A 13671-nucleotide genomic window follows, 5' to 3' on the forward strand; every position below is an offset into this window, starting at 1 on the left:
CTTACACCGAATCCAGACATAAAGCAACACAAGCGAGCGAACAGCTGAACAACACGAAAAAAATCTATAGAACATATTTGTTTCAATGAAGTTCTCAAGGCTGACAACGAACAGAGCAAGCTTCGTTGTTCTGGACCCAAATATCACTCGCTTTATATCTATTTCTGGTGTGTAACTACATCTAAATTTCACCTATTGGTGGAAAACCAGTGATGATCGCAAAGGCCGCTGGGATGGAAGGAGTGTTCATAGTTAACGTGCATGATGAGAAAAATAAATGTTTTTGTTTGTTAAATAATTCAATTTTACTTAATGTAATTTAGAAACATATAAATCTTTCTGAAAAGGAATAAAAGAGCGCAAAACCGAGAGACTGCCCTGCCTGTCATCCGATTGGTTCTGCTGTTGTCACAGCGGAATCCTCTGATCATATCAAGGTTTGCGGCATGACATCGCCCCCTGATCGCTCACATTGCAGTATGTTTGGATGTCGTGTCATCCACCAGGGAAACAGGTTGCCTGTATTTTGTTGCTGACTTACGTAGGCTGGCTACATTCGTTCACATTGCATCGCTTTCGGATTGGTTTCGGCTTCTTGCTGGTTTCACAGAAGTTCCGGTGTACAAGCCGGCTGTCACTTTTCCTTCTGCATCCGTATTTTGTGAACTGGACACCTGTAAAATAAAACACAAATCGTACTGTGCGGTCCGATATAAAAATATGTCCGTCAAAGTCTGCATTCCGTGTTCACAGTGCCTGTGGTGTATTTGAAGTGTTTCAACAATCGGTCATGATTATGCCAGTGTGACAGCTTGCATAAGCATAAAAACACCAACCTCCCCCACATGGTTTTGAACACTGCGACCAACTTTTTAGTGCCCACTCATATGTGTCTAACTCAGCAAGCAGAACGTTGTTATTGGTAATGACTGGCAGCAGGTCTTCGTGAATTATGTACTTGTAGGTCAGGCTAATTTTGGTATCTTCCTCCTGAGGAATAACCTGGTGGAAAAAATCGCATACTGATTATATACGTCAGTCACACATAATCAAGGCTCAGAGTCAATCAAATAAAAAGAGGACACCAAATGTCCCCACTTTCCTTACCAGGACAACAATGCTTTCGTGAAGGGGGCCAATGGTTTTTAGGCTCTCTTTGCCGCTCCCAAGAGAGTACTCCCACTCCAAACCGCTCTCAATGAACGTCTTCGACTTGGCATCTTCGCTTTTGGCATTCAGTATGAACGTGCCCGTCACTTGATTTTTCACAGCTGTTGCACATGAGACAGAAGATAAAAAATTCTCTTCAAATTTGCCAACTGTGCAAACAAATTGGTTATACTTTTTCTGTACATTTTCTTTTTATAAAACTGAGTATTACCTAACTACATGTTAATTGCAATAAACTGCAATAAATGTTAATTTTGTTGTTGTTCTGTTACTAATACTGACTAACATCATGTTACATGTGAATGCAAAATTTTTATAAATGTACAATACATTATTGAACTGTTTCAAACAGTTTCCAGTTTCAAATCAAATCCATTTTTGTGCATTTTTGAGAAAGGTAAATGCAATACTTATATATAGCAATAAAGCTATAGCAAAATGCTATAAATCCACACAAGCAATACAAATGTAAAACAAACTTACTTCTCAAACACCTTTATTCATCAGGACCCTATTACAAGGGAAATCTAATAGGGGGATTTAGCTAGATTTGATTTAACCTCTCACATCTCACTAGAACCTGGTGTTTTATTTCACAACCTGGTGTTTTATTGAACAGAGCAAAAACAACAGAAAATATGTTATGGTCCAAATACTTACAGACCGCTTACTTACAGACAGTTTTTTTATTTCAGACTATCAATACAGAACATCCCACACTGTATTTTATCTATTTATTTATTTTATGGACTGCAATGTATGTTATACTGTACACTCAGAGCCTGATAGCTCCATCATGTTTTGTTTTGACACTATTATCACAATTTATTTTAGTGTTCCAAAGTAAGGAAACTGCTCTGGATAATCTGGGGACATCTGGGGACATTTCATTGAGAGAAATATCTGTAACGTTTTATTACATTTCAGAGATGGCTGTCCCAGGGCTACCGTGAGACACAAAGATCTATCCTTGAACAAAAGTACACTACATCTATCCAAGAGGTTCTTGTTCATTCTTTGTTCTGCATGGTCTGAGGACTTTTACAATATTGGACATTAAACTGGTTATCTGCGATTATTATGTTTGAAAGAAAGAAATGGTGAAACGATCATGGTTTTCTTCAGACCATCATCGGACACACATATTTCTCCTCATAATCAGTTCTCAGGCAACCATGTCATCTTCCTTTGAATGAATAGCTTGCAGCCTGGCTTGTAGCCACGATGATACAGACTTGCACTGTTGGACAGAGAGCCATTTTGTGCCAGAGAGGATCACTCACACACTCGCTCATACACCTGATAGAACTCAGGCCAGAGGGCTTCCTTCACACTCATGTCTGTTCCTTCATTTAGCCTCCTTTATTTAGCCTCCTTATTTTTTCAGGGTGCAATTTTCAATCACTATAGTAACAGGATGTACCGTTTCAAAGAGTTAAAACTCACGGTTCTATCTGCATAACCAATTTTAAGATTCCATTGCCTTAGCGACAACAGTTCCTTATTTTGCAACATGTGGGTGGTAAAACAAGTGTCACCTCACCTTCTCCATAAAGTACTGTCAGTGTCCTGTTCACGACAAGTGTCCTGCAGACCAAATCCATAATAGGTTCTCATTCTAAAAATGTAATCTCAGAAACGTTGATAGAATGTTTTAGAATTTCTCTGGAGAAATTACCATTGCCTGTTTCGCTGTTGTATACTTCTACAAAAGTACTTGAACATAGAAATTATCTACGTTTTGCAGAGGCTCTCTCAAACACGATCAGCCCAAGTACAACCATCTCTGACCAGTATTTGTAACATAATTGCGGAGAACTACTTTTTTTGGAAAACTACCCAGACATACTGTAGATTAGAAAAAACCACGCAGAATGCTCATTTTTGGTGATATTGTCATCAAATTTGAAAGGGAATATGAAATGGCTCTATTGCGTTTCAAGCGCATCAGCCAAAGCTACAATAATCTGTATCCAGTCAAAAACAGAAAATCTTTTCAGGAAGAAAAAAGGCTTCACCTTTCACTGTGTTTGAGCTTCAGTAACTTTGTTTTAATAATATTAAGTAATTCTGACTCTTGGACAACAAGCCTGAAAGGGTTATATTTCAGAAGAGACTAGGATTATGCCTGTAGTCAAAAGGGTTCAAGAATGATTATTTTGGGGATGTCATTTGTCAGCTTGTGTCAAGAAAAGGGACGATACTTAAGGAGTTAACTGATGGCAGTACCAGGGACTTGCAGTTGTAAGAACACAAATAGGAAACATATTCTCATGCATTTGTCATATTTACAATGAATTAAATGGCTGTGGGAAGATATTACTCCTTCAAGCCTCAAAAGATGGCATCTTTCATTGGATGTGTGGGCGGCATATATTCAGTGTTTTTCAGAACTCCCACACTACTGTCGGTTAAATTTTACAGCTTACAAGCCACTTACAAGAGTAAACGGCAGTAATTAAACTGCCTCATACTGTACACACGCAATCCATTACCACTGACATCTCTATACATCCATCACTTACAATTTTGAAATAAAGCATTTTTATCTGTGGTATGTTCATGAGCCTTCAATATTGATTTTCCAATCATTTGTTTGAAAGCATCAAACAAATAGATGGCATCTTGCCAAAATGCAAACACTACTGTCTATTGAATCTTAGGTAGGATTTGCCACCTGCAAGACTAAATGGCAGCTATTGAACCTCCTCCTATGCCTCATACACACACAATGCTTCACCACTGACATCTCAAAATACATGTTCGGTCAGTCTGCTATATTCACGAACCTCCAAAAATGTTCGCTTTCCACCGTAAATACACAAAGAATAAAGCAGTCATGGTCCTAGACAACCTGTAGTCCCCTTAGCATTTCACGATCAAATCTTGAAATATTAAATCCAAATTGAGAGAAACAGGACAAGATAGGTAATTTCAGATGTGGCCCACGGTCTGAACTGAATCCTGGCCGTGTCAGTACTGAATGTGCTGTGAGAGCCATGAGGCAATGTGTAGCTGATCACCATCCAGGGAGGGACACTCTCCCCCTGCATTAGCAGCTCAACAAGATCTCTACCTGTCGAATGAGGTGCGCTTTGCTGTTTGGAGTGAATACCAAGAGGACAGCAGTTCTCCAGAAACAGTATGGCAGACTACAGAGGAAATGGGACATGCCTGCTAATATTAGTACCCATTCCAAATGCAAAGATTCAGAAAATGAGAGAAAGATGCGTGTTCAGAAAAGGTCCCTGCTAAAAATACAGCTCAAGCTAGGTTTTGAAACAGCTCGTCGCTGGTTGACCGGTTCAGACCAGCTCCCAGCTTGACATGGTTTGACCAGTTAAAGCTATGTTTTGAAGCTACCAGAACTAGCTGGTTGACCAGCTCATACCCAACAATGCTAGCTCAGGACCTGAAACCAAAAAGGGGCGAACATTTAAAAAGGGGTTTTTGAATGGAAAATATAATTATACAGCACTATTTTTCCAAAGCAGAAAGGCCACACAGTAATCCTATCATTAACAAGCTCTTACCAATAAGGTGAGGAGATGTCTCATTTTCCTCTATGAGTATATGTCTGGCTCCAACTGGGATGTCAAACATTTTCAGCATGCCTATTAACAATAAGACCAGACATAATTGAGAAGCAGATGGAAAAACTGTTTAAAAATGCTTTGAAAGCATTACTGAATTTGCAGTAATTGTTATTAATGTCCTGTCCTTCAACTTCATTTAAAAAATTGTCTCCAGAGGCATAATGCATCAATTCAATTAATTCATGAACATGAATGGACATTATTAGTTATGTCATGCTCTCCACTGACTAATAATTTCGCTTGACAAACAGCAGCGGTATATGCTGCATCTTCCAGTTCCACTGTTTCCTCTGCCAGCTCAATAATACAAACCAGATTTAAGCTGAGAACGTGTAAGCGTAAATACAATTTCCCAACAAAATCCGCTGAGTACCAGTTTTCTTCGGCGTCTTGGTGAGGGTCAATTTGACGGTCCGACAGTGGGAGTTGTCCCCTCCGCACACTCCGCACTTATCATCTTGTTTGTACGACCCCACATCTTTGTCACAGCCCACGTGCTGCAATGACAGAAAGCAGAATCAGTGAAGCGAGAGCTTGAGAATGACTCCAAAACTGACCTGCAGTATCACAGAATAATAGCACAACACTCTCTCTTCCTCTCAGCATTTTGGTTGTATAGCCCTGGCATTTATGAAGTTCTACACAGAACTCTTTCTGTATATACACTCAGTGAGCACTTTATTAGGTATTTATTAGACTAGATTAGATTAGATTAGATTTATTATGACTGCTGTAGCCTATCCACTTAGATGTTTGCTGCATTCAGAGATGCTGTAACATCCCTGCTGTAATGTATGGTCATTTGCATTACTGTCACCTTCCTGTCAGGTTCAACCAGTCTGGCTCTTCTCCTCTGCCTAATAAAGTGGTCACTGAGTGTATTTGGCCACTGCTTATCTTCAGCATATTTGCTGTATATTATTCTGGACAGTGTGATACAGCCAGCTGACTGATACTGCATATGCTTTGTTTTCACCATTTCACATCAAAAGGGTTCTGACAGTACCTGTACATCCAATGAAAAATTCATGAGACATCTCAGGGGCTTTCATGATTTATAATTTACTTGATTTATAATGGTCTGTAACTCGCTTCTCATGGGGGTTGGACATTTGGGAGGGCAATGCTGATGTCCCTAATTTCACAATCATTTTTGAGTTTCATGCATGAAATAACACGCATAGACAAACAGAAAATCAAGAGCATTCAGACAACCTTGAAACCACAAAATGAAATGCCTGTGTGAAATATGTATAAGGTCATTGATCACCATATGCCATGGTCATAGCTTATCATTTGTGCTTTCTACTATGTATTGGGTAAGAGAGAATTACATAAATAAATAAACAGATAAAATAATGAAATAGCAATCAAAGGGCTGCTACAGCACAAAGGTCATTTCAGAGCAGGTGCATGTATGGGTTTAATATACAGTATGACAGGTTTAAGGGCGAGAGGTGGCTTACCAGGCACTCCCCGCGGGTGCACACGCTGTAGGGGTCTGTGTAGCTGCATCGCGTCCCATCATGCATCACCTGGTTCATGAACACCACCTCTCCCGTTTCCTTGGACTCACAGCTCAGCTCGCATTTGTGGGCCTCTGGAACATATTTGCATTCTCATATTGTTATGGCCTCAGCTGATTGGAGATTATTTCCCCATTCAGTGTACTGAAACTACAAACTTCCACCATGCATCTATTTCCCTCTGGACAACAAGAAAGCAAAAACTACACAGTGCATTCTGGGAATATGAAAATAACGGCTTTCCTGTCATTGCATTATAAAGTGCTTAATACATCTAGGACAATTGAGACCACATGCCATTAAGATCTCTGCAAAGAAACTAACAACACAAATTTTTAAAAAGAATTAAAATGCTACCTATGCATCTTCATATCTTCCCTAACCCTTTGTCATAAATAATGTTTGGGAGAAATGGTCCTAATTCAATAAACGTTATCTAGGTTACCTTGCAGTTATTTATAAGTGTAAAGTTGGCCAGTAAGTTTCTATCTCAAGGATAATGGCCCCACTCAGAAAAGAGTAATGATTTCCTTACTCGGTGTGCTAGGGCCCTGCCCAGATCTCCACTTATATCACCCCCCAGACCCCCCCCAACCCCACCCAAAATGCTCCCCCTTTCCTGTTCTGAATAAAATATTGCAGCCGTTATTAAGAAGGGAGGCTGGGCCTCACCGTCTGGGTGCTCATATGGCAGCCAGGTGTGTTTGACGTTCTGGTGGTACTTGTTGCTCCTCTGCAGGCACTGCTGGGCACGGAAGTCCTCGTAGGGCCCGGGACATTCATCGGTGTTACACATCTGGTAGTCAAACGTGGAGCCGGGACATTCCCTTCCGCCGTAGGCAGGTCTGCAGCACAACGATTCAACACACAGGACCGAGTAAACAGCAGTACTGCAGTCATGGTTTGCAGATAGTATGCACACACATGAGAAGTCTTGAGGGAATCAGAGGTTGGTGTACCAAACAGCAAACAAAAATATACAGCGAGTGATGGGTTACATGCGAAAAATGATCTACCATAGAAATGTAACAAAATTTTGACCGAAATATCAGTCAAAAATAAGTTATCTCAGAAATGATTAGTCTTTTTGTTACCACATACATGAAATAGTACACACAAGTAAAGATAAATGTGTGTGTGGTCTGTGTCTCTGTGTATGCGTGTACATGTGTGTGTGTGTGTGTATGTGTGTGTGGGCACACAGTTATCTGTGCGAGTGTGTGTACACTGCACGTGTGTGTGCGTGAAGCCTGCTGTGATGTTTGCCCACTGAGAGTCTTCCTAAGCCACGGGGGCTTTCCCCCTCCTTACGGCGGGTCGTTGCACTGCCTGCTTCGGGAGCGCACTCCTCCCCCGCAGGTCCGGGAGCAGGACCCAAACTTTCCCCAGGACCCCCAGCTGCCATCGTGACCGTACGGCTCCTGACTCGACCTCCAGATGCAGTGGCCCTTGAAGCACCACTAAACACACAAAAATACAAGTGGCAGAACACTGAAGCCTGCACGACTGTCTGAGACTGACTGACAAACTCCCCACAGATACAGTATTCATCGTACACAATAACGAGCATCTATGAAAGAAAGGAAACAGTCTCCTTTGCATTAGATCGTTTCACTGTTTCACAAGGCGAACACAAGGTTTTTGCCCCGCAGTTTATAAAGTACAGTTTATAGAGGAGTTCTCTTTCATGAGGAGTAATAAGAGTGAATAGAAGGCATTAACTGGAGCACAACCTTACAGATAATAAAAGTAAAGGGGGACACATGACTGACGGTCTCTTGCCCGCTGTTTTTCTTCCTGCCGTAGGTGTGACCCTAGCTCTACCCACCTTGCCGTGCGCACACTCGGTTCCATCGACAGGGGGACCCTTCTTAGTCTTGCAGAAGTACTGGTTGTCTGGGTGACTGCACCACAGCTGCTTGCAGGGGTCGTACGTGCGAAACTGAGGAGGGAGAGAGAGAGTCGGGCCGTGTCAGACGACACGGGGAAGGAGCGCATACCTGCAGGGAGGCCCCAGGGGTGAGCAGCGCCTTGTTGCTCAATGAAATATTTCCTCTCACACTTCTGGCTTCTCTAGGGCCCGGGCCTCCCTGGGGTCACGTGAGTGGTGGTGTGTACACATTCCTGTGCTCGGGGTGGGGGGGTGTATGGAAACGCAACAGCGGGGCTCGGCTAAGCCGGCTGGCCCTGGCTGAGCACATCGCCGTCAGCACCCGGATTACACCCTCTCAGGACAAAAGGGGAACGAGACCCACGCTGCCAGCCAGCCTGGAAGCAGAACAGCCTGCACACAGGCTTCCTAACCCCAGCTTGTGGCGGGCACGGGGGGGGGGGGGTTGGATTCATGAAGGGTTGGGGCTTGAAGAGTGTCTTAATGAGGTACTTACAGCCGTACACATCTTGTACCCCACGCCGAAATCAAAGCGGCACTGCTCATCCATGGAGTAGTTAATACCTGGCAGCTCAGGTAGCGTGGGCCATTTGTGTTCAAAGGGATCATCCAGCAGACAGTCATAAGAGCTGGACAAAACAAACAAAGGCACACCTAAGAATATCGCATCCGACTTCAAGGTGGAAGAACAAAGCAGCAGCCATTAAGTCAAGGTCAGGCAGAGAACCGGCAGAAGGGACAGCCGGAGGGGTACGAGGAAGGACGTACTGGATGTATCGATTGAGCTCCTGCTTGCTGCAGCGTGACCAGTGGTAGCGGTGGAAAGCCGCTTGCACCAGAGGCGCCATGATGCTGCCCATGCTGGTCTCATCCGCGCAGCGGTTCCCCTGACCGTCGTGTTCCATACCTAACCTGTTAACATTTCATATTAGCTCATGAGGAAAAACACTTTCATACACCGCTGGTTAGCAAATTTAGGGAAGTGCAGACCTTGACACTCAGTCCTATGCAGACGACCGATGAGAGAAATATCACTGATAGCCTTACAGTACATCACTGGATAATTAATTTAGACACTATCAACGTAGTTCTCAGTTGCCAAATACTGTAGCTACATACACTCAAACAAAAGAGCCAGTTCAACAAAATTCATGGCATATTTAAAAAGTACCTGCAACAGAATTAAGGTTGGTCTCTGTCTGTTTTGTGATAGTCTTATACTACTACACGGGGAAAAATATAGGCATTCCAATAAATGTACATATACAGTATATGTAAAATATAATGTGTGAAATTCACAGCACAATACAGCCGTAACCGTTCCTTCAGTCAGTGCCACTGAGCTCGTCTGGCTACATGCCCGTGCAGCAGACATACTCGTGGACTTACACATGGCCGGTCTCGTGGGCGACGACAAAGGCAGAGGAGAAGCCATCCTCGTGGTTCAGGGTGCAGCTCCGGAGAGGGTGGCACATGCCGGTTACTGGGGCGTAGCCTGGGCAGAAAAGGCCAGAGGAGACTGGTGATTGGGCGAGCAGCGATGCTCCCACGCCACCATCCTAATGACGTGGGCCAATGGGAGGCCAGGCCAGGCCAGTGGGTGCTCCTCCACCACTGGTCCGCCCCAGCGAGCTTGCACGGATTAAACTGCAGGCTGTCCTGCGCTGCATTCCAAAGATGGTGACCCAACGATGTTGATTTTATCGTAAATCAATCATTCCACAATTACTGGAGGTTTGGAAAAACTAGTAAGAATTAAAGGTTAAAATATGAACCAACAATGAATGTGTTTCCAAGAAAAAACTATTGAATGATTAAATGAAAATGCTTGAAAATGATTCAGAATGGCTCCCTACCAAAATAGCAAACGGAAATGAATTGCGCACTTATCTTTGTTATGGGTGAGAAAGCTTATTAAAGCACTGTAGACATAAAATTTAACTCACATACTGACCTCAGGGAACAGACCCCAATGCCAGTGAAATTACATTAATATTGCATTAATCATATGGCAGGAGATAAGGCTAGGGAAATACTGACGTAGGCCTGTCCCTGTTGTCATGAAAATAATGATCTGCAGATAATGCATTATGGGTAAATGGGTAAATTAAATCTGCAACAAATAAATGAAGCCCTGCCACAGAGGAAAAGCATGAAAGCATTTAGTGCAACCCAGCACAGACCAGCGCAAGCACGGTCAAATCAAACATGACCGCACCGTATCACGGTGACCGTGCAGCATGGCAAACCTTGCTCTTCATCAGAAAAAAAGAATCAACATTTACAATGCAAAGCGAGACAAACACAGTGTACGATACTCGATCAAGAGATGTGCAGTGATTCAGCTTGGCGCATTTAATTTGGTCCAGAAGCACATTCTAGTCTCTTATTCATGTATTTCCATGCTTTCTGACCATTCGAAGACCTTTGGCATGCAAGTAAAAAGCATTAAATATAGATATTATTGCAGATAAACAACAGAAAAGGCCACCGTAAAAGGACACGGACAATCAGCATAGACAAAAGCAGCATCCATTAGGGAATCAATAGACACCTGTTTCCCAGCCAGAAGGCACATTCTCAGCATCACTGAAAGGGCACATTGATGTCACATTGAGCACCATCTGTGGTTAAACTGCATCATAACATTCCTGTTTTTGGATTTTTTGAGCAGTAATTGATAACGCACACGGCGAGATAAAAGCAAAATAGACAGGTGGCATTTGAGGCATTCGAGACAATGCTTGGTGCGCCCCCAATAGCGAGCCAGCTTAAGCTTTGCACAATGAAAAGATCACGGAAAGCTGCACCGTGACATTTATTTTAAATGATGGTCCACATTATTATGCATACATATGCTGTATACACACAGTAAAAGTCAAACGTTTGGATGGTTAAGTATAAGTAGTATTAAACCCTTGAAGTATTTACAACCGTACATATATACTGGCAGTATGGTGGTTTGAGGCTGGTAGTATCTACTGTGTATCTGCCAGTAGCACAATGTTTTAAGGCTCATTTGACACCTCAGACCCTTGATGACTTAAACAATTTAGCCAACAAATGTGTTTAAAAAACATACTCTTTAATAAAAGCTGAGAATCTGCACTTTGACCACATGTGAATTCTATATACAGTGCAGTCTTTGATCAATGAAACACAACTGAGACCAGTGTTTTTATGTGCGGTAATACAGGCAGTTGATTTTGCATTATGTCATTGTAAAGGGTTTCAGTACATTCAGTTGAACACCTTGGTCCAGGTAATCTGTGTAATCTCTTTGCTGACCCACCACATACACAGACTCACATTCTCTCCTTGTTCTACATGTCATAAATGTGTCTTCTCAATCAACTGACTCTTGCAGGTAAGTGTGATGTTTACTTTTCTACCTCAAAGGTTTTCTATCTCTGCAAAAAGCAAGGTCAAGCCCAACCAAGTATAAAGTGCCTTGGAGACCAGGCTGTTATGGCCAAAATACAGTGGAAGCTATGGCAACGCTGCAAGTATGATGAAAATAACACCTGTGATTCCCATTTGGACAAATGTGTATTGAAAACTAGGGGTGAAGCACAACAAAGGGACATCAAAGAAACACAAGAAGCACATCACAGAATAATAATAGAGAAAGGTGAGTATGCATTAGTGCTGGCCCTCCATGAACTTGAGTGGATGTTTGTTTATTTTATAATCTTTCAAAATTACCAGTTACATTGTAATGCTGGAGAACACATGTGTCTCTGAAGAGCTCTTCACTATTTTAATGGTTTAATATTTTAAACACATTAGTTTTCAGAAGAGTGCTAACAATTTTGCGTTGATGAATCTATGGACTAACAGGTCAAATCAGCACAGTTTTGAAAGTGTTGACATTGACATTGGGTCACTTGATAAAAACATGTGTTTACATTCCATATTTTGTGCTGATTTTAACAAGCTTAATATCAGCACAAAATATGGAACGTAAACACATGTTTTGACCAACCTTAATTAACCAACATTCACTAACCATCACATACACTGTCTTTCCAGGTCCAGGATTGACACTTGATTACAACGCTGTTTGAATCAATCTTGCTTCTGCTAGTTTTCTCAAATTTATAATCACTGCTTAAATTTGGATCAGAGCATCACATTGTCAGAAGAACATAGTCATCATTACAGTTTCTTTATTATTCTGTGAATCTGTAATCAGATTCAACCCACTCGTATTCAGTAATGAACAACAACATTACATGCACAGTTGCCCAATTCAATTAAATTGATGAAACTAATATCCATACAGATCTTAGTTCAACCACGGCAATCTATCATGGTGACATCAGGGACATGGATGTTAGGATTTTAGGATTAGAAAACAATGTGCAGCTTTATTATAAGCTATTTTAAATGAGATTCTGTGTTTCAATGTAGGACAAGGACACATGCACTCTAAATCTACGTGTTAGATGGAAAAAGGGAATACAGATAAAACTCAACAGACTGGGAGATTCTCCTGTTAGATAGGGTGGCAGGCAGAAGAAGTTGGATGGTATCAAATATTTACATGGGTTTTCTATGTGTTAAAGGCAAAACTACGAAAGAAGGAAAACACAGAAAGTTAACAAACTCTGGGGGAAAATGTAGTTTCGATATATCCAGTGCCGTGTCCCGCCAAAAATGTTAGCAGACCTGAAGTGTTTTCTTTTTCCTCTACATGCCAAAAACTCTCCTTTTGATGGCAAAGAATAAATATAGTTTTAAACAGGTTGGCACCAATACCCAGTCAGCAAGGTGCTGGAAAAATACCCAAGGACAACTACAGACTACAGTGCGGTGTCCGCAGGGAGGCAGGCGGGGCCGGCCAGAACGGCGGCAGCTCCGTAAGTTTCCAGGTACCTTACCTGAGCAAGACTTGAAGCCAACCCTTGTGAATGGAAGAAGATACTCATCAGCATTCACTCTGCACAGGCCTGGATCGAGTGAAATACAGTACCTTGCATACCTGCGGGACCAAAATCTTGCCTTGTAAGGAAGATGGCATGATCATGGTACTCAGCGTGGTCGGGGTTTCGCCGCTGCTGCGTGTTGGCCCAGCGACACACCTGCTCCAGGCTGCGGGAGGGGTTCCCACGCTCAATTAAATTGATGGACTGTGAAAACACACGCACACAAAAACACACACACACACACATACACACACACAAACATAGATAAGAGTGTGTATACACATTGAGAACACACACACTCACACATACAAGTGTGTACTGTACATACACTTGTATGTGTACACAATTGCAAACACACACAAACACATACTGTCGCATGCTCTATCAATTGTTTGCAACCCACAGCACTGTTATTTTATATATAGTCTTAACAAAAGAGATTATATATAAAAGATTGCCATTACTTTTTACCCATACATGAACCCATATACTATCCAGCATAAAACATACTGCACAACATTTTGTTAAACATCCATATCAGTACACAGTGTTACAGAATG

The 13671-nt window shown here is 42.1% G+C and overlaps 1 protein-coding gene across 2 annotated transcripts in view; it reads right to left on the reverse strand.

Moving 5' to 3' along the window:
- LOC133122241 (A disintegrin and metalloproteinase with thrombospondin motifs 14) overlaps window positions 1–13671 on the reverse strand; it is a 49014-nt gene that overhangs the window by 5244 nt on the left and 30099 nt on the right. Inside the window, exons 6-18 of one of the 2 annotated variants that reach the window (XM_061232106.1) lie at window positions 13168–13315; window positions 9573–9678; window positions 8952–9095; window positions 8680–8812; window positions 8121–8234; window positions 7604–7752; window positions 6965–7137; window positions 6233–6366; window positions 5140–5263; window positions 4704–4784; window positions 1108–1271; window positions 837–1002; window positions 542–674 (exon numbers count right to left, since the gene is read on the reverse strand). In XM_061232106.1, the coding sequence (XP_061088090.1) occupies window positions 542–674; window positions 837–1002; window positions 1108–1271; window positions 4704–4784; window positions 5140–5263; window positions 6233–6366; window positions 6965–7137; window positions 7604–7752; window positions 8121–8234; window positions 8680–8812; window positions 8952–9095; window positions 9573–9678; window positions 13168–13315 (1769 nt within the window). Of the gene's footprint in view, window positions 1–541; window positions 675–836; window positions 1003–1107; window positions 1272–4703; window positions 4785–5139; window positions 5264–6232; window positions 6367–6964; window positions 7138–7603; window positions 7753–8120; window positions 8235–8679; window positions 8813–8951; window positions 9096–9572; window positions 9679–13158; window positions 13316–13671 lie in introns of both variants that reach the window. The other variant, XM_061232105.1, reaches the window with a different exon arrangement.

This window comes from Conger conger, chromosome 2 (assembly GCF_963514075.1).
Source record: "Conger conger chromosome 2, fConCon1.1, whole genome shotgun sequence".
Classification (NCBI taxonomy): Eukaryota; Metazoa; Chordata; class Actinopteri; order Anguilliformes; family Congridae; genus Conger; species Conger conger.